This window comes from Osmerus eperlanus, chromosome 5, assembly GCF_963692335.1.
Source record: "Osmerus eperlanus chromosome 5, fOsmEpe2.1, whole genome shotgun sequence".
NCBI lineage: Eukaryota > Metazoa > Chordata > Actinopteri > Osmeriformes > Osmeridae > Osmerus > Osmerus eperlanus.
This window is the reverse complement of record NC_085022.1, coordinates 8058591-8084752: the sequence shown is the minus strand read 5'-3', so window position 1 is coordinate 8084752 and position 26162 is coordinate 8058591. Positions and strand designations below refer to the sequence as shown.

At 41.8% G+C, this 26162-nt stretch overlaps 1 protein-coding gene across 4 annotated transcripts in view; it reads right to left on the bottom strand.

The window, feature by feature from the left end:
* The window catches only part of LOC134021066 (anoctamin-1-like), a 54385-nt gene that overhangs the window by 14276 nt on the left and 13947 nt on the right, over positions 1 to 26162 (bottom strand). For 3 of the 4 annotated variants that reach the window (XM_062461520.1, XM_062461523.1, XM_062461521.1), the window contains 9 exons: positions 23698 to 23752; positions 20234 to 20285; positions 19770 to 19825; positions 15707 to 15745; positions 9340 to 9404; positions 8423 to 8557; positions 6325 to 6485; positions 4128 to 4210; positions 200 to 271 (listed from right to left, as the gene is read on the bottom strand). In XM_062461520.1, coding sequence (XP_062317504.1) covers positions 200 to 271; positions 4128 to 4210; positions 6325 to 6485; positions 8423 to 8557; positions 9340 to 9404; positions 15707 to 15745; positions 19770 to 19825; positions 20234 to 20285; positions 23698 to 23752 — 718 coding nt within the window. Of the gene's footprint in view, positions 1 to 199; positions 272 to 4115; positions 4211 to 6324; positions 6486 to 8422; positions 8558 to 9339; positions 9405 to 15706; positions 15746 to 19769; positions 19826 to 20233; positions 20286 to 23697; positions 23753 to 26162 lie in introns of all 4 variants that reach the window. The other variant, XM_062461522.1, reaches the window with a different exon arrangement.

The window sequence follows — 26162 nt, the reverse complement described above, 5'->3', positions numbered from 1 at the left end:
CATTTTATATCAACTTCCATCCAGGAAACAACAATTGTAAATCTAAAAAGAGTAAAAATGTGCATATTGTGAGGTCTCAACTGACAAACAAAAGGATAATCCATTAGGAGTTTACCTTGAAGCATGCAGCAGCAATTGAGAGGATTAGCAATATGAGATGAAAAAGATCATTCAGGAAGTGTGAACAAGAGGCATGTACCTTCTGTGTTTGATGTTCTTTCCTCAGAGACTTCTGCATGACACAGAACTCATACTCAGCCCGTGGGTGGTCCTAGTGGGGGGCGAAAGGAGGACAGTTATCACTCTAACAGCAAACGCCCCCAGGCAGTGGGGTAATATATCACTCCCCAACCTCACATAGAAGGTTTTACAGGCAGTAACAGAAGGTTCCTTCGAACATGTGTACCAGTAAAGCATGGTGGGTTTGAAGTGACAGGGCTAGAGGGTTAGTCCACCCAAAACTAGAACCTCCTATCTGATTAGCCCAATTTCAGTTATTTTAGATGGGTTTCATGACCATGTGACCTGTCAGGCATAAAGTCACTGTCTGTGTGTAAGATCAGATAGGAGGTTGATTTGGGGGAACTTTCCCTATTACAGGAAAGTCCAGTGAGTTATGATCACAGATGTTGGAGGTTGGGTCTATCTTTGTTCAAGACAAAATTGCAGATGCTGATGTGGAGTTTAGAGGACCAGCATGGTCCCTCCAAATTTGCTGTGAACGGGGAGGGGGAGAGAGCAGAGGGACTGGAAGAAAGAGAGAGAGAGCAGGACATGGTGCTGTGAGGTCAGCTCGGCATCCCTAAGAGAGTTGAACAGAGAGGTGAACAGGTGACTAGGACAGAAAGCTGTGGACAGTTAGAGAGCAAGAGAACTCCAGAGCAGACCGCTGGAAACGTCCTGAGGTGGTAGTTAGACTGTGTGATGGAGGGAGGAGGAGGGATAAGTGAGGGAGGAGTGAGGGAGGATGAAGGGAAGGAAGGGGAGAGAGGTAATTGGCGCACGAGGGGGGAAGTTGCAGGATTCTGATGCTGAGGTCCCAACACAGTTGCTGAAAGAATAGTTAGAGGGGGTTTGCGGGGCATAGGGTGTGTGGAGGAACGACAGCAGAAGGTGGCTGAGAAGAGATAAGAACATCTGTGTATAGTAAAATGTTCCAAACCTTGAGGGCTTCCTGTAGATATCCACAGGGGAGAGAGGAGGACAATACAGTTACACAAAAAGAACCTTGAGGTAGACTATAAGACTGTTGACACCATGGTGTGTGGGAGTGATTGTGAGGGGACACTAACAAAGGAGGGTGGCATGTGTGTGTATGTACTTTGTTGCTTGCTTTCCTACAGGTACACTCTTGCACTTTTGAGGTTCATGTTGTTTAATTGGGTGTGCTCACGCTTTCGGCGAGCACAACCATTGTTCTCTCACATATATATTATTATTTATTTTCCCACCCCTAAGGATCTGTCAATATTTGGACTACATAGACAACGTTGATGTCAAAAGTTTCGTCTTGCTAGCGATTGAGTTGCTTGAATTTTTATATTTACATTCCGTTGCATGGTGTAAGTTGAAATTACGTTTTTGTGGCAAAAAGTGCTTTCTGTCAACAAAGGGAACTCAGTGCTAGCCTACGTCACAACATCAGCACACGTTAGCAACGACGCATGGATAAAACGTCCGTATCCGTGCGTATCCGTGCGCCCGCCCATACGTAAACGGAGATGCAGAAGAGTAGGTGGCGCAACGGTTTTTTGTAAGTCGTCGTGGAGTGTTTATTTACCTAGGTTATCGAGAAGTCGGAGAAAATTTACAAATTAGCCGTTTCATCAATAAAATACGCACATTTTCAGCAACTACACTGCCCATTTCTCATCACATTTGAATTCAGATGCTGATTTACATGTACTGTTTAGCTGAAATATGAATTGTGAAAACTTACAGCAATGGCGGTCAAAGGATTCTGTTCGTCCTGTTTATCACGGCAACCCCGCCCCTGACGCAAGCGGTTCTTAATACTGATCAATCACAGCCAAGGGGGTCTCCGTAGCTCTCCGTCGCTCTCCGAAATTACAACGGATAGTTAGAAAATTCAGGAGGTGCACGTCGAGCTCTCCGGGGCTCTCCGAGGGCTGACGGAGAGCTCGTAGAGGGCGTTCCACGGAGACGAGGGCGTTCCCATGTGGCCGTTTTTTGAAAAACGCAGAAGCATATATCGGCCTTTAGGCGGCAGCCATGCTAGAAAGCGTCATAGTAGTATTTTCGTAATTTTATAGTTCGGTCAATTCTACACCAAAAAACAGAAGGATGGCAATGTTATGACGATATGACTATTGTGAAGACTGCCAGGTGGTGAGATTGTAATGTAGGTTGCTGTAAAAACTTTGATTTGTTTGCTACGTGAGAGCCCCGTCAGCCTCCGTTGACGATTGCGGCAGCTGTTGTCGATGGTCCGTGTACTTTGCGGCCAAAGGATTATCGTTTTGAAATAAGAAAACCAAAATCGGGAAACGAGCGGTTTCCCGACTACCATTTAGAAATAGGAAAACGTAAAACTACCCATTTTCCGTTTTTTGTTTCGATAATAGAAAACATAAAACGAAAAAAAGACCCGTTATCTGATTTTCTTTGATGTGCTTAAACATGGAAATCGGGAATTAAAATAGTGTGTGGAAATCGTTCACAATTTTGCGTAGATTTTTGTGTTGTGACCCGGAAGTTGCTCCCACGAGCTTGACAGTCACTCTGGTCCACTTATTCAGGATGTCAGCAGAGGGCAGAAATTGTACCCTCTCTAGTGTATATTTATTTTTATTTTTATTTTTTCACCCCTAAGGATACCTTAATATTTGGACTACATAGACAACGTTGGTGTCAAAAGGTTCGTCTTGGTAGCGATTGCGTTGCTTGTATTCAATTTTACGTTCCGTTGCACAGTTTAGGCTGAAATTAAGTTTTTGTGGCAAAAAGTGAAGCTAATTAGCTTGATAGCCGCAGTCACTAACGTTTCAATCACACGAGTGACTACATGTAGTGGAACATTAGTTTAGCAGCTCGTTAATTTCTGGGAGATAGCTAGGCTAACTAGGGTTAGGGTTACCTAAAACTGCAAAACAGCTGCAGAAACGCCACAAGCAAAGAGGCCAGGGTGATAACTATTTACTCATTTAACAATGTGATAAAAAACACAATTATGAAATGTAATGTAGGCTACAATATGATATACTCTGATATTATTAAGCTAGTACATCTATTTTCGGAAACGGTAGTCTACAGTAGGCCTACTAGGCGTTCACTGGGTGTTAGAGTCATGACATTAGCCCTTGTTTCGTGATAGGACAGCGGTATGTGATCTGTTTTCAATCGTTAAAATAAACATTCCTCACAAATAAATGTTTGTTTTTGGATTTATTACGACATTACATTACAAGTAAACGATTTGTTGGTGAAATTATCATTACCTGTCATTTTAAACCAGTGTAGCTGACTGCAACGCTGTACGCGAGACACTGAAGAAGAAAAAATCTACCGCGGTTTAACCTAGGTCAGACAAACGGAGACAGAATATGCTCTCCTTACCTAAATCAAGTCCCAGATTCGTTTTTCAATTGGTGAAACTATTAGACTACTAACCTCAACATCTGTTCTGTTATCGCAGGAAACGTGGTTGAAATGTGAAACTAGGCTGTGGTAGCTCTACTTAGCCCACCTATTTTCCCACCCTTAAAACTCTTTCAATGTATGCACTACATACACAATGTTGGTGCCAAACATATAGCTAGGTATGTAAATGAGCAGCAACAAATCTATGCTTTTAAATCTATGCAATCTTCATAAATAATAAGTATGCATTTTTATATAAAATATACAGAAATAACTAAATTTCCCCAGAAATTGTACCCTCTAGTTGTAACTTGTTTAACTACATGCTCTTATGTTTCTTCCCATTGGCACTTTTTTGCTTTTCACAATGTACGCTTCATGTTTTGGCTACCCACAATGTGGGCTATCTCATTGTTTATGATCATTGACCTATGCACTTTTGTAAAGCTCTCTCTTGGAAGTCGCTTTGGATAAAAGCGTCTGCTAAATGAATAAATGTAAATGTATGACTACACAGTCTTGCTCACCTCCTCTTCCTCGAAGCCCGTCAGGTCCCACTCATAGTTCAGCCTCATCTGCCTCCTCTTCCAGTGCTCCATAAACATGGCTGCTACAAGACACAGCCAGTACATCTTCAGAGGCATGACAGTACAACAGAGGTGGTCTGGTGACAGGATGCAGTGGTGACTAACCTCTTAGACCTGCAGCCTTGGTTTCAGCTTAACAGGTTAGCACACACACAGTTTTATCTTTAAATAGAGAGCCAATTTGGATTCTCATCTCTGAGTAAGAGATATGGTTGGTGTGTTTTTGGTATTGGTGCTTCTATCATGTCCTGCTGTATCTTATCTTAGGCCTGTTTGTGTAACACATCTTACTGTGGTCATCTTCATTACTTTATTAGCAGGATAGTGTAGACAGCTTGGAGAACAGGTTAAATTAGTTAGAATGGCACTTCCAATTACAAAATCCAAAACTAACCCAAAACCATCATGTGGAGAGGGTAACGGTGCTATAATTAGGATTGTGAAGATAAATTATTAACTTGTTAATTACCAAAGTAATAAATGGCCAAGTATGAAGGATGAGGAACTAAATGAGCCTGTAACAGGAACGTTGTGTGCAGAGGCTATGTTAAAGGTACAGTAGGATCTTGAGGGGACAGTGACAAGCAGAATAGGGCCTGGAATACCTGTAACACCTAGTCTCTGAAGCCCTAAACTGTTCTATGTGAGGAGCAGGAGGAGGAGGTTAGGAGCAGGGAAATAGATGTACCAAGTACAAACGCTTCATATTACTCAATTTGGTGTGAGATCAATGGTGAGGACAGAGTAGGCTAGGAGAAAAGAGGCTAGGAGAGAGGAGGCTAGGACCAAGGAAGCTAGGATAGAAGAGGCTAGGACAGAGAAGGCTAGGATACAGTCTTAAAGCAGTCTTAGAGCAGTCTTAAAACTGGCTGAGGAACCTGGCTGGGTAAAAAGACTTTTAGTGATGGATATCAATGTTATAAGATATAAAACAATGGTTTATTCTAAGTATGTCTCTCAATGTCATAATAATGGTTAATGTTCATATCAAGGAGATCAACGGTCTCCTTGGAGACTTCCCAGGGCTAACCAATAGAAGCCCTGCTCCGTGCTGCCCTGCCTCCCTCTACTCATCAACCTCAGTGACATCACTGCTGCATTGCTTACACAACAGTTAGAGGCAGTTTAGATTGATATAAACTACATTCATATCTCGTATCGCTTTCTGGCTCACGATAACATTCATGACTAAAAATAATCCATAAACACACACAGTGGTAAAATCATACCGCAAAATAAATAGTGAGTTAGACCCAATGGCTTCAGTGCTCCACTCAGTGACATCCAGCCTCCCATCTGAGGACTGGGACACTGAGCAGAGCTAAGGAATGTACCAGCTAACAGGCCCTTCGTACAGGAAGCCTTCATAAGTTAACCCACACAGCCATAGAAAGTACAGGATCTTGTGCATGGCTTAGCATTGCTAGATAGACACAGATAGAAAGGGAGGAAGTGAGTGGGAGAGAGAAAGAGACAGAGAGGAAATGAGTGTAAGAAAGAAATGGAGAGAGATGGAGGAAATTAATAAAAGAAAGAGAGTGATAGAAAGATTCAACAGCAGAAAAAAGTAACTAAACAGGGAGCAGATGGAAAGATGAGAGGAAATGAGAGAAGATGTCTAATTGTTTAGTGAAATGCACACACGGTTGGACTGCAGAAAGCTCTTGGCAGAAGTTTTACATTGATACACTATGTTTACACCACAGTAATGATCCAATCTATATTACAGAGCTAACTTAAGCTGTATCACAATATCAGCATATGCATCATGGTTGATTTAGTTTTATTCTAATCTTTCCAAACAAAAAATGAATTAAATCTAAAATCAGAAGATGTGAGACAAGGTGCCACAATTTACTGTTGAAAGGTGCTTAACTATACTGTTAAGAGTCTACAAATCTTTATTCAACACGTAAAAAATAAATAAACGCTCTCTGTCAATCCACCAAGCTACTAGTAGTGTATTGTTAAAAGTATTGGTATTTGAACTTCACAGCTGTTTCTGTGAACACTTTATCATAATGTTTTGTTTTGTTCACAGAAACAGCCATACCTATCAAGCTATAGGTTAAAATGTAGTTTTCTGCTTAGGTTTAGGGTTGTCATGTTTTAGGGTCAGGGCCAGGCCTTCTCTTACCCCAGAGAGCCATGAAGATGGAGAAGAAGACAGTGGCAGGGTTGTCGAAGAGATGGCTGGCCCTGGCTGTGGCACAGGCTGTGCTCAGGTCCCAGTAGCTGCACACCTGATCACACAGTGGGCACATGGTGATGTTGTTGTTACTGTGGCAGATCTCCATGCTAGAGAGGGAGATAGAGAGAGGGAGAGAAAGAAGAGGATGGGGATAGAGAAAGAGAGGGAGAGAAAGTGAGAGCGGGAGAGAGACGGAGATGGAGGTGTAGTTAGGGCACAAACATGAACACCATCAATTACATCCTCTCTTTTCCTAATTGCCTCTTCAGAGAACCACTGGTTAATAATACAGTTACCATATCTGCTTTGAATAAAAACACATTGTCTCTGGTTTCTGCATTGAGGTCCCAAAGGTGCTTTTTTGTTGTTGGTGTGAGCGGGTGGTAGAAGTCAGGTCTTGCGTCAGTTTGATCTACTAGGTGCTATGTGGATCCACACCAGCGGCCTGTCCCGCCACCTTAAGCCAAACCACCACGTCTAAATATCCTGGCGGAGATGAGAACCAGGGGGAAGCTGCTTCTCGCTGCTTCGCCAGATGTTGAACATCACAAATCAGATCGTCTGCAGCGAAGCGCACATCCTGCTCTGAGCTTGGCAGCGACTGCCCGTGGGGGACAGGAGGCGGGGGGGGGGGGGGGGGGGGTGAAAAGGGGAGATGGGGAGAAGGATAGGAAGGAGGAGGAGAAGGGGAAGGAGAGGAAAGAGGGAAGGAGGGAGAGGAGTAGGAGGAAGAAGGGGAGGAGAAGGGGAGAGGAGGAGAGAGAGCCACCTCCACCACATCAATACTTTATTAAAACTACATTATTTATGCCTTCAGGAAGAGTGGGATTATTTAAGAGGTTAGTTGTAAGCCATGGAGCCAGGATAGAGGACCGAGGAGGTTAGGATAGAGGAAGCCAAGATGGAGGAGGCTCAGATGGAGCAGGTGAGGACAGAGTAGGCTAGGAGAAAAGAGGCTAGGAGAGAGGAGGCTAGGACCAAGGAAGCTAGGATAGAAGAGGCTAGGACAGAGAAGGCTAGGATACAGTCTTAAAGCAGTCTTAGAGCAGTCTTAAAACTGGCTGAGGAACCTGGCTGGGTAAAAAGCCTTTTAGTGATGGATATCAATGTTATAAGATATAATATAAAACAATGGTTTATTCTAAGTATGTCTCTCAATGTCATAATAATGGTTAATGTTCATATATTTTACTTGTTTGTATGTTTTTTACCTTTTTAGTTTTCCTAGGGGACTCATGTAACTAAATGTTACCTGTAGTGTCTTCATCAGTACATTCAGGGTTAGAGAAATATTTTAATGCAGATCAGTTGATATGCAACTAGGAGTCCTAATGACAGTGTCAGGATGAAACTGAGTCAGGGAACAGTTTGGTAAATGTATGGTGAGCTACCCATGTATCCATAGGTGGACATTAAAGGTCCTATGACATGAAATTTTCACTTTAGGAGGTTATTTAACATTAATATGAGTTCCCCTAGCCTGCCTCCGGTCCTCCAGTGGCTAGAAATTTCGATAGGTGTAAACCAAGCCCTGGGTATTCTTCTCCGCCTTTGAGAAAATGAAAGCTCAAACGCTCGGTTTTGAAAATGTTCCTATTATGATGTCATAATAGGGAAGGTTACCTCCCCTTTCTCTGCTTTGCCCGCAAAGAGAATTTGGCCCACCAATGAGCAAATGAGCTACGACGGTGCAAGCACGATATAGTTTTTTCCTCGAGAGACATCATGGCTTGCAAATGACCGAAGCATGGCAGTTAGCCCCGCCTCTTTCTTCCTCATAACATTTAAAGCTACAGACACAGAAACGGTATGTCCTGAGAGAAGCTCATTGTGGGACAGCTCTTAGTGGCTGTAATTCTGCACCAAGGCTGAATTTCTGGAAAAATACTTCAGATACAGTATAAGGGGGCCACTAAGGCCTATATAAAAGCATCCAAAAACAGCATGTCATGGGATGTTTAACACTTCCTTGTAGCCAACATACTACACAACAAGTCCCAAACATAAGACATCCAATTACAGGGGCAATATTTTGATCTCTGACCTGGGAATGTTGTCGTCGACGGTGGCACAGCCGTACAGGAAGACAATGACACCAACCACAGAGGCGGGAATCAGCATCTGGGTGTAGAGGCCCAGCCAGGCAAAGTACAGGCCGATCTTCTCCCCAAAATACTTCCTAGGAAGGGACAGGAGAAAGGCTATCAGGACATCAGCTCTTAGTCACAGTGAAGGAGAACTCTGGAGGAGGACAGAGGTATAAACTAATCCTACCAGACTACTTCTACTACAGTACTTCTACTACCAGACTACAAATACTGCCAGACCACAGTTACTTATACTACCAGACTACTGCTTACAGACCACATAACTTCTACAACCAGAGTGACTTACAGTAAGTACAGGGACATTCCCCCCGAGGCAAGTAGGGTGAAGTGCCTTGCACACAACGTCATTTTGCACGGCCAGGAATCAAACGGGCAATCTTCTGATTAATAGCCCGATTCCCTTACCGCTCAGCCATCTGACCCCATCTGACTACTTATAATAATAGACTACTGTAATACTAAGAGACTAATACTACTACCAGATTATAGTATTTCTACTATCACACTACTAATACTGCCAGACTACTAATACTACTAGACTACTGTAATACTAACAGACTACTTCTACTATCAGATTATAGTATTCCTACTATCACACTACTAATACTGCCAGACTACTAATACTACTAGACTACTGTAATACTAACAGACTACTACTACTATCAGACTACAGTACTTATAATACCAGACTACTAATGCCACCATACCACTAATGCTACTTCACAAAGGACATGACTGTCGGTCTACAGTATGTTACCTATGACCGGCAGCTGACAATCAGACAATAGTATTAACAGTGTGTATTAATATGACATTTTTATTGATTTGATTCACACTTCAATTGAAGTCCTACCTGACCAGGCCGATGGGCTGGTACTTGTAAAAGACACTGTAACTGGCCCACTCCTCATACAAGAGCTGAGACAGACATAGGAAAACAAGAAAAATACAGAAGTTCAAAAAAGTGTAAGTGACGTAGTGATGTATAGAGCCCAGCTCAGCAGGTAGATATCAACTGCTGATAATTGGACCTCTCTGACCCAAGCTGACCAATCAGTGAGTGGTATCCACCTCAGGTCCACACAAGGTAAACATGGTCACTGTGAGACACTGAGAGCAGATGGTTGACCTTCCAACCGTCAAGTGTGCATTACCACATGTGTGTGGATGTGTGCGCATGTATGTGTGTGTGGATGAGTCATGGAGGGCAAATATAGGTTGCCAGGGTGCAATTTCTTGAAGCCAGTCTACCCCCTACTGCTCTCCACCCCCTGCCTCATCCCCCCCCCCCTCTTACCCTCAAAAACCGACAGATGCCAGGTATGCAACTGTGGAAATGACAGGGAGCAGTACTCAGGCATAGGGATGAGAGAGACAGAGCGCCTCATGTACGTACATTTGCAAACGTAGTGTTATTAGCGCAATGGCCAACCCGCAGATTGCGCACGCTGTGATACTTCAGTTTACGTCGTACTTACGAAACCTGCAGTTCATCGGGTAATCAGCGCCTTTCTCCGCCCACTATACCGTAAATGGCGAGCATTTAAACGTGCAATTTAATGGGCCTCCTTCTCTCTTTCTATCAAGGATCAGCCACCAAAGTCAAAACAGACTTTAAAAGTCCAAAAGATTTAGTGATAACGAAATGTATGTCAGGGGGTCAGATGGCTTAGCGGTTAGGGAGTCGGGCTATTAATCAGAAGGTTCCTGGTTCGATTCCCGGCCGTGCAAAATGACGTTGCGTCCTTGGGCAAGGCACTTCACCCTACTTGCCTCGGGGGAATGTCCCTGTACTTACTGTGAGTCGCTCTGGATAAGAGCGTCTGCTAAATGACTAAATGTAAATGTAATGTATGTGCTTGTTCATGAAGTAACAGCGAATTTAAATATTATACAAGGCCGGAATTCCACACCGACACAAAAAAATTCAATCTGGACCGAAATTACAAATTCTAGTAACTGCAATATTGCATGGCTGCTTAATCTGTAACGCGTAATGATTTCGTGTTCACTCAACTGAAAAAGTGTGATCCTGGTGGCAAAAATCCTTTCATATCATCTTCTCGGCCTATGTCTTCGTCTTGCTCGGATTACTGCTGCCGTTTCACCAGGAGGCATATGCCAGGGAACCCGCGTGCATCCAGGTTTACACCTGCTTTTAAGAGGTGCAGAATTTTCACCGCAAAATAGAGGCGCACTTTCACGGGCGTTTTTTGTACATACCGCGGAATACAGGATTTGGCGCACTTTACGCATCCCCTCCCATCTCTTTATGGGAAACTCCCATTTTCCCCTTGACCCTCCCGTGAATGCATTTGCATGACACGGAAAAGCGCAATTTGCCATTTTCAGTTCCCGTGACAGGCAGTCTGCGCTTTAACCTCAGTGCGGCATGTTTGTACATTCCTCGCCATGCTTTTATGCGCAAATTGCAAAACAAATACGCCTGAAGTGGGTGCAAAAGCGTTAGTACATGAGGCCCAGAGAGAGAGAGGGAGGGAGAAAGAGAGTGTAAAAAAAGAAAGAGAGAGAGCTGCTAGGTGAAAGAGAACTACAAGGTGTGAGGCTGTAAAGAGATGGAGAGGGATGGAGGGGAGAGGGTGAGAACACAGTGTACAGTATGAGGGAGACACAGCTGTGTTTTCGATCCAGCTCTGAATGTATGTCAATGTCACTGTCCTCCCCTTCTGTCACATAGTCTAGCACCCGTCTTCAATGTGTGTCTATGTGTGTGTGTGTGTGGTGTGTGTATGGGAGCTTGGTGTGTGTGAATATGTGAGTGTGTAGTGTGTCTGTGTGGGAGTGGGTGGAGGGTTTCACACTGGTCCCATATCAAACCATAAATGTATACTTGAACATATGCCACTAAACTTGTGTCACTACTAGGCTTTGCAAAAACTTGAACTGGAATACTGTAACTCTAGACTGGACATATTAAGTGTAGCCAGTGACATGTACAATATGTGGGTAGTGGAACATATATGGTACAAGTCACACAACCTCGATGACCTGCAACAATTTCTTAAAGCCAAGACACACACGTCAGCTTATTGTAAGATGATCCACACACACATTCCTGTAACACTGTCCACCACAGGGCCCAAATACACACACACAGCTTTACATACTGCATACACATACATACAAGTATTTATATACTGTGTACACACACATACGCACATTCTAGTGTCAGTCTATCAGTCTCGCTAATGTATCCCTCTAGAATCCTGTGGCTTCATAAACTCATTTCTGTACATCCAAAACAAGAGTATTACTCAACCTATTCTATGCTGATACAATGTAATCCTATTTGTTTCATATACACTGTGTCTTCACTGGAGGGAACCTCATGTAACCCAGACACCATGATAGTTATCGTCTCAGAGAGACCTGCATACATCGTTTCACTAAACTTTCTGCAGAGGTTCAGCCAGCAGACAGTCATCCTGGTCTTGTCCTATCTCTTATCTCTCCCCCTCTGGACTCGAAAGGTCAACTAAGTCCACAGCCCAGATCTCTCTCTGCCTCTCTGACTTTCTTTCTGTCTCTCCTTGTTTGTCTCTCTCTGTGTGTGACTCAGAGCATATTTATATATCTATTTATCTCTCAGACTCCCCTTCTCTATGACTTTTTCTCCCCCCCCCCCTCTCCCTATATTTCTCTCTCCGCATCTACAGTATGTCTCATTTTTAGACTTTCTATCAATTTGCCGTCAGTCTATCTCAAACACACAAACACCGTCTCCCTCTCATTTAGGTCAGATCTGCACCTGTGTGCGTGTGCCTGGTCCTTGTCGATGTGTGTCTTCCACTCATCACTGTTTCAGAGCTGACAGAGGACACATGCCTGCATATTCTAGTTCCTCTGGTGTGCCTTCATGTTCATTCCCCAGTGCCCTGCTCCTTTCGATCCCTGCCCTCTGACACACACACATACATGGATGGATGAATGAGTAGATGGATGGGTGGATGAATGGATGGATGGGTAGACAAATAGATGTGTATTAAAATGGATGGTTGAATGATGATGGATAGGTTGATGAGTATATGGACCAATTAATGAATGGAAGAGATAGTGACTAAATGACCAACCTACCAGCATAGTGACCATCCTCCCACCATAGGAACCATACTACCATGTCACCACCATAGTGACCTGCCTACCTAAGTTATTAGCATAGTAACCACCTTACTACCTTAGTAACCACTTTCTTTTTTGTAAGTAGCTTTGGATAAAAGCGTCTGCTAAATGAATAAATATAATTGTAAATTTAAACCATCCTACCTCCATAGTGAGCATTCGTCCACCATCGTCCTACCATGTTACCACAAGGGGGGCCATCCTATCATACTATCCCTTACAAAAAAGAAGTATACTTCAAGTTTATTTTGTAAGTATACTTAGTATAAAGAGTATACTATTATCATGTTACTTAAAGTATACTAGCAGTGTACTTATTTATATACTATTTTTGTACTAAGTAAACTGAATTGGCCCACTTTTTAGGTCACTTAGTACACTTTAAAGTACACTTATAGTGTATTTCAAGGTTTACTTTTGAATACTGTAAAGTAGCCTGTGTAGTGCACTTTCAGTTCATCAAGTATACTTCCTAAAGTACTTAAAAGTATACCTTGGAATACTCTAAAGTAACCTGTGTAGTGCACTTTCAGTTCATAAAGTATACTTCCCAAAGTACTTAAAAGTATACCTTGGAATACTTTAAAGTAACCTGTGTAGTGCATTTTCAGTTCATGAAGTATACTTCCTGAAGAGCCTCAAAGTATACTTTGCAATACTTTTAAGTGCACTTTCAATTAATGTAAGTACTTCAAGAAATAAACGTAATAAATAAAATGTTACTATTACTTACTAATATATTATAATGTTTAGGAGCCCCTCAAACTATAAGTCACTTAGCGAGAACGGGGGCCCTTGCAAAGTTACATTGTTTCTTAGTTGAAAGAAGCTATTCACTGCGCAAGCGTTGATGTTTTAAGAATCCAGCTCTTCTTATGAAACGTAACAGTAATTTAACTCATGGTTACAATGGTAAACCACCACAACAATGACCACGCAACAAAACACTACATTCTAAGCAGACACATTTAAAAAACGAAATTCATGAAGTTACATTTGTATTTCGAACAAACGGCAAACTTATCAGCAAATTTTAACACTATTTACCGCCTTGCATCAAGGGAATAGACCAGCCAATGAGCAGCCAACGCTATCTTCATTTTTTTACGTCGTTATTTCGTTCTTCAGTCAGTTTGACAGTATAACCTTCAAATGCATAATGCAACCCTTCTGTCTGCTTCTTTCTCAAGTAGCTTTTTTCTTTTTTTTCCCATTAATACTCCAATTGATAATTATTAGTATAAGATTATAGGGCTTCAGAATGTTTTAGCAGTAATTAAGGTTACAGCTTCAGTACCAAAAAAGATTCAATGTGCAATGCATAATAGATTTTCATAGACATGAATAATTAGAATGAGATGGATCTAAAAAATGTAACTTGTAATGTACTTTAAAATTATTACTATTATTACTGTTTTTGCTGTATAATAATAGAAAACGTACATCCTACTCCAGAAGAAATGTATACCATTTTCTGTTTCTAAGCATACTTCTTAAAAGTATATCAAAAGTGAACTATTTTCAAAGCATACTTGAAAGTACATCAAAAGTGAACTATTTTCAAAGCATACCTAAAAGTATATCAAAAGTGAACTATTTTCAAAGCATACTTGAAAGTACACCAAAAGTGAACTATTTTCTAATTATACTTCTAGCAAAAGTGAACTATTTTCTAATTATACTTCTAACAAAAGTGAACTATTTTCAAAGCATACTTATAAGTATATCAAAAGTGAACAATTTTCTAAGTATACTTCTTAAAAGTATATCAAAAGTGAACAATTTTCTAAGTATACTTCTCAAAAGTATATCAAAAGTGAATTAAAAGTGTACTATCCATATTTTAGTATACGTATAGTATACTTTTATATACTTCTTTTTTGTAAGGGATTACCATAGTAACTTGAGTCTCAGAGAGAGCATATCTAAAACATGGCTACATTTCTTCTCTTGACAGAAACACAAGGTTGTTATCACAATGAATCACTACACAAAAAACAAATACATTGATTTTATCAGCTCCAATTACATTAGCTGCATCAGGATATTAGGTATGTGCCAACAAAACAGTAGAATGCTGTAGATTTGGACCACGCCAGGACAACACAGATGGTGGTGAAGATAAGAGACGAACAAGAATCAGCTTGAGCGTGTCCATGGCAGCGCTTGTCTTTAACCAAACACACACGCGCACACACAAACAAACAAGAAAACACACTCACCAGCAAACACAGACACAGACAATCACACACACACACATGCACCCCTCTTCTCGGTCTCTCCTGCCAAGCTGGGCTTATTGTAATTGCTGCCAGAGGTGCCGGGGATAAAATAGGGGGCTGACATCCACTTCCCAGAGAATTCCTCAATTTCGGATCATTATTCTGGCCTTCAATGATAGGGCAGCCCCCCTGCTCCAGATGGCTCCTCAGCACAACATTAACACAATGATGTTGATACAAGTGTTTATGCTAATGAGTACATTGCCATGGTGCTTTGGTTTCACGTTGTCTCTTATCCTGTCCTTGGTGTAAAAAGTTCACTGAGATCCACGACTCATAGGTAAGCAGTAAGACGGAGTTTCGTAGAACACTAATACAGACATTTGTGTACAGATTCATGAACATGCACCCACACACATTTATAAACAAAGAATCAGCCACCACCCCAGCTTCAGCCCAAGCTCTTTCTCTACCTCCACCTCAATCTCTATCCATGTCCCTAACCCAAATCCTATCCCTATCTCCATACTTATCCCTATCCCAGGCTGTGGGCGAATGCTGCAATAGTAGCTCACTATGTCGAAGATGAATAGCAGCAATCACTTGCTAACTGGACCCATCTGTTTCCATTAGCAACGCTAACAATGCAAACAAGTGTTGCTGGAAGTTTCTCAAAAACGTGAATGCGTACTTAAAAAGTCATCAGGATAAATCAACTTCTGAACGTACAGAAGGGAATGGTCCAGTCAAGAACATTGGTTATTTACGTGAGCTGTCCCTAGAACACAACCACAGAGATGTGGTCATGAGTCTCTGTGTAGTTATGTAGTGATGAGTAGGACAATAGATCTCACTCACCTTCCTGTCATTGGGCTCTGCATCTCCTTCTATATCTCCCTGTAAAACACATGAAACAGAGTTATGCAGGCTTGCATGCTGGCATTTCCTGTGGTTTGTTTCCAGCAGGGGCTTCTTCAGCTTCAGCCTGTGGCAAACTTGATTACATCAGAGGTTGTATGAAGGCTTCACAGTCATGAGGGTCACATTCATGGCAGACAAGATCACTAGGTCAAGTTACCCCAGCGCAAAACGTTTCGCTGATTCAGCACCAGATGGGGCATTAGCCTCACATGGGAGGAGAGGAACTGAACTGGCATTCACATGATCAAACTCCCTTACTCCCTTGGAGTCAGGTGGCTGAGCGGTTAGGGAATCGGGCTGGTAATCTGAAGGTCGCCGGTTCGATTCCCGGCCGTGCTAAATGACGTTGTGTCCTTGGGCAAGGCATTTCACCCTACTTGCCTCGGGGGAATGTCCTTGTACTTAGTGTAAGTCGCTCTGGATAAGAGCGTCTGCTAAATGACTGACTGACTAAAATGTTAATCAGGAAATGCAATGGCAAGACTGTTGGATAATTATCACACTAGGGTTGAGTACTGTTACCAAACACTGTCAGATTCTCTGGTACTCTTGATTTGTTCAACCCACCGTAAGGAGGGATCCGATCAGTGCCAACAACGAGTCAAATTGAATGCACCCCAAATACATTACAATGTCTCATGTAACAGGCTTGCATTACACAGGGCTCTCAAGTCCCACCCATTTGCTGTGAGACTCACGCATTTCAACCATTTTATCACACTCTCACGCAACACCTTGTATCTCTCACGCATTTCAACCACTTCTCACGCTGAGAACCCTTACAAAAAAGAAGTATACTTCAAGTTTAATTTGTAAGTATACTTAATTATAAAAAGTATACTATTATCATGGTACCTAAAGTATACTAGCAGTGTACTTATTTAAGTAAACTGAATTGGCCCACTCTTAGGTCATTTAGTACACTTTAAAGTACACTTATAGTGTATTTGAAGTTTACTTTTGAATACTGTAAAGTAGCCTGTGTAGTGCACTTTTAGTTTATGAAGTATACTTCCTAAAGTACTTCAAAGTATACCTTTGAATACTCTAAAGTAACATGTGTAGTGCACTTTCAGTTCATGAAGTATACTTCCTAAAGTACTTCAAAGTATACCTTTGAATACTCTAAAGTAACATGTGTAGTGCACTTTCAGTTCATGAAGTATACTTCCTAAAGTACTTCAAAATATACTTTGGAATACTTTCAAGTGCACTTTCAATTAATGTAAGTACTTAAAGAAGTAAACTTAATAAATGTCCATTTACTATGATTTAATATAATATTTATATGTTTAGGGGCCCCTCCAATGCCACCGATCTTGCATCACTTGACGAGAACGGGGGCCCTCGCAAAGTGACACTTATTATTAGCTGAAAGAAGCTAATTCCGGCATATGGTCTCATGTTGCTTTAATCCAGCTCTTCTTATCAAACGTAACAGTCATTTAACTCATGGTTACAATGGTAAACCACCACAACAATGACAATTACCACGCAACAAAACACTACATTTAAGCAGACACAATAAAAAAACAAAATTCATGAAGTTACATTTGTATTTCGAACAAACGGCAAATTTATCAGCAAATTTTAACACTATTTACCGCCTTGCACATGGGAATTAAACCAGCCAATGAGCCACGCTATCTTAATTTGTTCACGTTGTTATTTCGTTCTTCAGTCAGTTTGTCAGTATAACCTTCAAATGCATAATGCAACCCTTCTGTCTGCTTCTTTCTCAAGTAGTCTTTTCGTTTTTTCCATTAATACTCCAATTGATAATTAGTATCGTATAAGAGTATAGGGCTTCAAAATGTTTTGGCCGTAATTAAGGTTACAGCTTCAGTAAAAAAAAAGATTCGAACGAGGCGCAGATTTCTGCCGAGTTGATAGTTGTCTAAAAAACATCACCAGTGGTTCATCACCTTCCTGCCACAGTAGATTCCTTGTTTGTGTTGTGGCATCACGAGAGAACGTGTGGTAGAGGGACGGTATGTTTCTCTCCAGGAGTGGCTACCATGGCACAAGATGGTTGACAGGAGAACTACATCTCCCAGAATGCACCACGCAGACAGGTGCAAATAGGTGTGTTCGACTTCAGGCAGCACCGGCGGCGCCGACAGCCGGCTGCAGCCGGCTGCCTTGAAGTTGAGAATGCCATTGGCTGCTTCAAGTCAGCCGGGCTGCAGGCGGCTGCAAGCGACGCCGGCGCTGCATGAAGTCGAACGCACCTATTGCCTCAGCCCTTTGATTGAAGCGGGAGCTCAGGTGTGGGAGAGAGAGAGTACAAAAGAGTGGACCCACACACCAAGCAGGGCGGAGCATACCTGGCACTAACTGAGTTCGATGCCAGAGGAACTTTGATCTTGTGTATACCATTGGCAGGATCCAAATGAGCGACTTTAAGAAGCCTATTTTTTGCTTTCAAATAAATTATGTTTGCTTCCTGAAATACTTTGTGTTGGTGAATGAATCGGTTTCTTTGTTTGAACGCACTTTTGCCTGCTCTGTCCGGTTGTGACGCACTGCCCTACACCCTGCTTAGTGGTCTAGCCTGCTAGACCACAGTGTGACTTACATTGACTTACATGGCGAATAAAGCTCATGCTGATTCTTATTCTGATTCTTCTCAGCGTGAGAAATTGTTGAAATGTGTGTGAAATACAAGGTGTTGCCTGAGCGCTTGAGAAATGACTGAAATGCAGTCTCACGGCAAATGCATGAGACTTGAAAGCCCTGTGCATATCAAAAGTACAACATAAAATGAAGGATCAGGGGCCTGTTCCATGAAGGCAGCTCAAAAAAGATCAACTTAAAGTCCCAAACCAGGGAGCCATCTGACTCTAGGGAGTCAGATGGCTGAGCGGTTAGGGAGTCGGGCTATTAATCAGGAGGTTGTTGGTTCGATTCACGGCCGTGCAAAATGATGTTGTGTCCTTGGGCAAGGCACTTCACCGTACTGTAAGTCACTCTGGATAAGAGCGTCTGCTAAATGTAAATGTAAACCAGACTTGAATAAGTTTAATTAGTCAAGCGGTGCTAAAGCGGTTCCATAAAGGACAATTTCAGCTCACGCAGTCCTACTAATTCAAGTCATATTTAAGTAGTCAAGCTAATTGCGTGTGCACCCTATTCTGAAGCAGCCTGAGAGGTCAAATATGGATCATACAATCCACCACGGCAAAAGCAATGCACATGGCCACGTGACTTCTTCCAGAAAGAACGTTCCCTTTAAGCCGTGTACTATGACAGCTCTCATCCACCGCTTCATCAAAATAAAATTACATGCCATGATTGACGTGAACGATAGGCTACGTAGGTCGAGGTCCTTTTTTAGACCTTTACGTCGTTGATTAAAAAACAGACACCCTCTAAACACATCTAAATTGACTTTTTTGACATGTTTTAAATAGCCTACTATTAATCAATACATTACCCAGTAGTCTAACTTTTTAACATGGTTGTTGTGTCGGGAAAATGGAGGATAGATGTAGCCTATGGAATTAAGTTATTTTTGCAATTGTTAACAACTATCTATGATAATTATACTCGGATATTTTAGATTGAGATAGGCCTATGCCTGATGCCTAAACATTTGACATCACAAACTACCATAGCCATACGTTACGTGGCTATATCAAATCATTGTTCATCACCGTTTAATGCATTAGGCTAAATGTTGTAGCCTATGTAGGCTATTTAAGTTGATTTTCTATCAATGTTGAACATATTGAACTGATTGAACTGAACGTCTAGTTAAGCAAGAACACGGTCTAAGCCGGACAATTAGCCTGACCCTGACCAGATTAGTTTCGCAGCCTAAGTTGCCATAGTAACCAAGTTCGAACTACGTTGAGCTAGCTTTATGGAACCGAATGAACTAGAAATGAGTCTGACTAACTGACATAAGTCTGGTTTATTCGGTAAACTCGCTTTATGGAACAGGCCTCAGAAGTGCATCTCTTTTGAGGTTAGTGTGGTCAGGCTGTGTTGTACTCACATCATGCAGAGGGTAAGCTGCAGTGTAGACTCCGCGGCCTAGCAGACTGGTGATGCCTGAAGGAAGGAACCGCGTACAGAGGGGTTAAACACCACATCATATGTTCATTTAGCAGATACTTCACAGGGGGAGGGGGGCAGGGGGGTTGGGGGGCAAAATGCTCTACCACTAAGCTATACCAGATCAAATGGGGGTGGGGTCATTCTACAGACTACACTGTGGAGACCCGTAGAGACTGTTGAGCGCTGTAATGTAAACATGCTGCCTTTCAAGGAGGGCAGGCATTGCTGGCGTGGGTGATAACTGACATGTCTCAAATCAGTTTGAGTCTCAGTTTATGACCCAGGGCGGTCTAAAGGGGGGGTCCTCATCATGTCCCACAGAGATTCCTATCTATTGACAAGTGCACACACACACACCAATACAACAAGATATTACAAAGACAAACTCACGGTTTGACTTACCCATACTATACTTGGCCTTGGTGCATTTTGTACGTTTTAATACTTCAAAAACCTGATATATATACAAGAGAGGAGAGCAGATTAAACAGAGCAGAACCACCCGTATTCACAAAACATTTAATATTACCACTAAGAGATCTCCTAAAAAGCAGTAAAAGTTCCTCCTAAAACATATTCACAAAATATGAGACCAACTTTTACTAAAGAATGGGGGGGAGTCTTAAACTAAGACAAAGGGCGGGGTTGATCTTGTTGCTATGGATGATGTTAACATTACTATGCCCACAGTGATTTGCTAATAGGGGATGGATCTCTGTATATGATTTCATCATAGAAATATTGTAGAACAAGGTTTTTTTTTTGCAATTTGCAAGGTTTTGAAAATAAAGATTTTGCCATATTCAAATAAAGATATTCAATTGTAGGTTGCAGGGCTCTAGAGTGCGACCAATTTGGTAAAAAATGTTTCCTTGGTCGCACCGGTGCACCTAACCTCCTCGCATCTGCTGCCTCTCCACGAACGAAGCGTTTGTTCTCGTTTGACGGAACTCACACTCATGGTTGGATCATATTGTGGTCTAAACCAATCAGAGACAGAGATGGGGCGGGTCTTTGCCTCTGATTGGCTGTGGTCCAGATATTCCTGTAGGCCGACACTGCTCCGTGCTGTGTGATTGAAATTACGACCTGAGCACCAGAGAATCAGTTATGGCAGACCTGGGCATTGTACAGCCCGCGGGCCACAACTGGCCCACGGATTGTCCCAATCCGGCCCTCGTTAGGTAAATCAAAAATTAAAAATAAATAAATGTGTTGAGCGGTAGTAAATATGTAGTCCTGAAAGACTACAGTGATCAGGCGATTTACATATGTGCGCTTGCGCAACCTCTCCGACAGGATAGTAGCTGTTGGTGTGACGGGTCTGTAAGAGCCGTAGCCACGCTCCGTCTGACTAGGTAGATCGCCACTCAAGGGATTCGAACGCTCGGCCTCCGACTTGCCAAGCGCGACCACTACCAACTACGCCAAAGAAAAGCTAGCTCTTCTTTGACGCGGGTGGCCTCTTACATACCTGAGGAGTGAGTTTCACGGTTCTCACTCCGTTACACTGGTTAGCCCTCAAAAATGAAAAACGATAGGTTGATACAGAATGTAGAGTTTTTAACAAGACATGGACTTATTTGGAAGTATTTGTTTACTGAGGTCAAAGTCAAAGCTGTGTTCTTAGTTTGTGGAGAACAGGTCGCTGTGTTGAAGGATTTGAATCGGCACTAAGGGACTAAAGAAAGAAACTAACGCGGACATAATAAGAACTTGACTGTTTCAGTGGGTGCAGGCCGCTGATGGTTTGCTAGTTGAGCTGCAGACCCTGATCATCACCTGTCAGCTGTCCTTCGCATATCCACCTCAGACATTCAACCAGATTTAGATGCACTTGTTCAAGCCCACTGGATTTCTCTCACAGAACAAAATGAACTTTAAAAAGTATTGCTTTTTATATTAAGTTGATCAATTGCATATCTTTAAGATACTGCAAAACAACTTTTCAGTGTTTGTGACGATTAACTAGTTACAAATAAAATGAAACACTGATGTAATGGTTGTTTTTGTTTTTACTGTTTATTACTTCTATAGTCTTTTCCTATTTGACCTACACCAACATTTAAAATATTTATATAAATATTTACAGAATATCCTTATTCTTCTGATAACCAGTAGCAGCTAATCAAAATATATACTTTACTGCTTGTTACAATGGGAGAAAATGAATAGTGAGCAGAATTAAGTTCAAGTTATCGTTGATGCGGCCCTCCAACACATTTCAGGTTTCTCATGTGGCCCCTTGTAAAAATTAATTGCCCACCCCTGAGTTACGAAGCTGGGCCATGGAGCTAACCCATGGAGCTCGGATCTTGATGCTAGGGAGAGTGTGGCAAGCTGGTTTAGCCAAAGTCAAAGAGCAAGAAGGCCAAATTACAGGTGTTGGCCATCTGAAGGGCATGCGACAGCAAGGGGGGGCCCGCTATAAGACTTTGAGCCATGAAATGTTAGGTCTCAGTTCAGGGAAACTATTTTGAAATATTTTATTTTGCTTAAAATGTTTTAGTTTGGCAGCTCAGTGAAGCACTTAAAAAAAAATCATTTTATATACAGTATAATTGTGCTTCAAATAAAAAAAGTATTTACCTACACCTTATTCTTGTTTAAGATCATTTACATAATATATAAATGTATATGGAGCGTGATAAAAAGGTGAAATTGTGGCGACGCAAGGAAAAATTTGGGTGCACCTAAATAAAAAAGTTAGGCGCACCAGTGCAACCAAGGCAAAAAGTTAGTCTGGGGCCCTGGGTTGCGTCATTAATTAAACAACTATATGTTAAGCTACTTGTCATTCTCTTACATGTGCATCTCACAAACAAATAGCGAATATGCATCAAGGCAGCTATATGAATTGTTGACGTGGGGTATGCAGAGGGCATTTTGTTTGATGCAATGTTAGGCTAGCAAAAAGCATAGCTGCATTTTCCCTGTGGCCAAGTAGTGTAGAGTTGTCAACCTTTACCTCCGGTGTCACTGGGTTGTTTCTATAAGTGACTGAATCCCTGACAACTCTACTACAATCATAATACCCGACAGGGCATGACATTAGCACCCGCCCACCCGCCAAATGCGGGTAGAATTCGGCTGTGGCGGGTAAAGCAGTCAGTCTCACTAGCCATTTTGGCGGGTGGAATTCTATATATCTCTCTCTCTATATTTTTTATTGTAGCAGGGCTGACAACTCTTGTTGTAGCAAACCGTAGTCAACTTTAATCAAATAAAACTTAATTTCCCAACAACAAAATTGTGGCTAATGAAATTACTGAGTGGCTAGTAACTTTGGAAAACCACTAGCCACAGTGGCTGGTGAGCAAAGATTTTAATGTCAAGCGCTGATACCCGACAATACCTTTTAAAAAGCTCAATGTCACAAAATGTTTCAAAAATGTTTACATTCCCAGGTGGCTTGCCAGCAACAGACATTTTAGGGTTGTTTGTGATTTGGTCTTAGTGACTTAGAAGTCTTCTTGACCACCCCTAACCTTTGACAGATTTAGGGGCTGGTTTTAGCACTAAAACGCTTTGTGAAATACTCATAGAGTTGGAAATTAGGAGTCCTAAAATTAGGACTGACAATTTATTTTAAAGAGTTTCTCCTTAATGGGCAAGCTAGGAGCTATTTTTTGTCTTCAGATGTATTGTGAATACGGCCCCTGGACATTACCTACATGGCCAACAGGGCTAGACTTACGTCTAAATAGTCGTTACTACAGGACATCAGATTTTCTATGAACTGTGGCTTTGGATTGAAAACACTCATAAAACTTTCTATAGACAAAGTTAACAGTGTGTTACTTAATGTCTGCAACTGTGGATATTTAGAGTAAAGCGAGGTCTTTAAAGAGAGGTGCAGTACTTACAATGGAACTTCTTGTTTTACTGTCAAAGAAGGAGTCTCTGTCGGACAGATCAAACCTTTTGACAAAAGCCAGAAAAAAAGAAAGAAAGAAAGAAAGAAAAAGAGCAGAGTTTGAGTTGGTGAACACAGACAATCTAGCGTTAGATCAGCAGATGATAAACACTGTGGCAGGAGCTTTTATCCCATTGAGAGGTACTGAAAAACATCTAGAGAGGCTCTCAAGTCCTATTAGTACACTAGGTATGGAGCAGGAGATTATTTTGCACCAGGGATGGAGTAGCATGTGGTCATAGCATAGAGCACTGAGATTACCCTCTCCATCCAATCTTTCAATATAATAGCACAACAACCACGATGGCATACCCTCACAACCCTGTTAAAGCTTCTGCTTTCCATAAATACTGACGTTCTGCTAGATGAGGCGATAAGTCTTTGTTTTGAACATTAAACATAACATGGAGATGTTGGGTTTATTTGATTTGGACTTCAGGGATAGAACGTGTGTGTAATCTGGTCTGCCCCTTCCTGGAGGAGTTACACAACCATGGTCACAATCTGACAAACCACTGACCCCCCCCCCCCATCTCTGTCCCTCTTTTCAGGAAATTGTATGTACCATTATGTATGCTGTTTTCCTCTTCAATAAATACTTGATAGTATTCCTTGATACTTCACTATCCACTGATATGACAACAATTTCAAGATGGTGGGAAGTTACCAGCCTTCCAGTACTTTGGTTGACATTCAAAAACATAAATTAATCAGAGAATATGAGGGCTTTCTTCTATCCTCAATGTGCGTCATCAGGAATATGCCATATGTTGGAAACCATATGCCACCAGTTGGACGTGTATCTAATGCTGCTTCAGGCAAGAAGAACTAAAGCAGAAACTAAATCTAAACATATGCATATTGTGTTCTGGGGGGTATTCGTCGTAGCTCGCTAAGCGGTTTAGCGAGCTAATTTTCAGGCTAAGATAAAAAACGCCCCTCTTTTTGGTTCGTGGAAGCAACTTTCGATAAATCACCATAGTAACATCAATTAGCACTAACCTGCTCCAGAGCAGGCTAACGTAAGTGTAGCTGGATAAGCTTGCCACACCCCCAGAAAATAACATGGCAGCTCCCTTTTTGAGAGACCCAGTTGACCAAGGACCTAGCCTGACGTTGTCATACTCATAATTCTAGTCAGAATATGAGTCTGAGAACTCGCCGTTGGGCTGTGACTATGGGGCGTGTTTCAAACGAACCTGGAAAACAAATGCCTCTTCGCTCAATTGAATAGATCTACAACCAATCAGAGCAACGTAGTATGTTAACTTTGACCGAATCCCGTAGGAAGGACGGCAAGAACATATTTTCCATCGACAAATGCCTTGATTGCGTTTCTCTGTTCCTCTTTCAAAATTAATGCGCTGTCGATGTCTTCTAAAACAGACTCAATGGCAGAATCATAACATCCCAGATCTCCAGCGGTAGCCATGTTTGTTCAAAACAAATTCAACTTAAGCGCTCTTTTGTGACGTGGGTGATTACGTTACTGTTGATCATCTGTCCATCATCGTATAAAGCCCGCCCTGGCAATTTCATTGGTCCGCCCAGATTCTGGTTTTCTGTAGTTGTCCCCAATACGAGACCCTCCAGACCCAACTTCCCGACCAAATTTTTTTGTGGGCGGGACGAAGTTGGGCTGGCAGCCAGGCTACCAAGGAGCTATATTTTAGTTCGATTAGCTTTCCATACCAATAGAGTTCTTCGCGATTGCCAATTAGATCCTTTATTTCACACGGATGAGTTCTTGTTTGAGCGATATCGATTCAGCCGACATGGACTCATTTATTTGCAAGACCTTCTCGGGCCGTACATTGCAAATATCACACGCTGCAGCAAGCTTTATGCTTTATTATGAGCTTATGCTGCTGTATGTGAATATGTAACGCTATGTTTTACGAAATGTCTTGTCTTATTTGTTGTGCCTGTGCTTTTTATATGTTTCACTGTGGGAGAGTCTGAAACGTCATATCGATTCCTTTTTATGTCTTGACATGTGAAGAAATTGACAATAAAGCTACTTGAAACTTTAACTGCTTCAGACTGCATAGCCTTGAGGTTTTTTTGCGTCAGGTAGGCTATAGGCTACATTTTTATACAGTATAGGCGATGCAGAAAACATTGGCAAAGCCGCAGCATGCGTTGCTGTAAGAAAAGTGTACTTGGCGCTTAACCAGCTGATGAATCAATTCATCATATTCCCTGGTCATGTCCCAGTCAATGACATCAAAGAGGGATTTACACATATGCCTACATGCATATACACATATATAGTACATGATATAAGCGCAGTAGCCCACATATATCCTCATAATTGTCTATGAATTCGTATCAATTAGATACTCTTTGGCCTTGTTTTTATTTAGCCTACTTATTCTGAAAGAGTGGAGATCATTATTTTCGCTAGCAAGATCT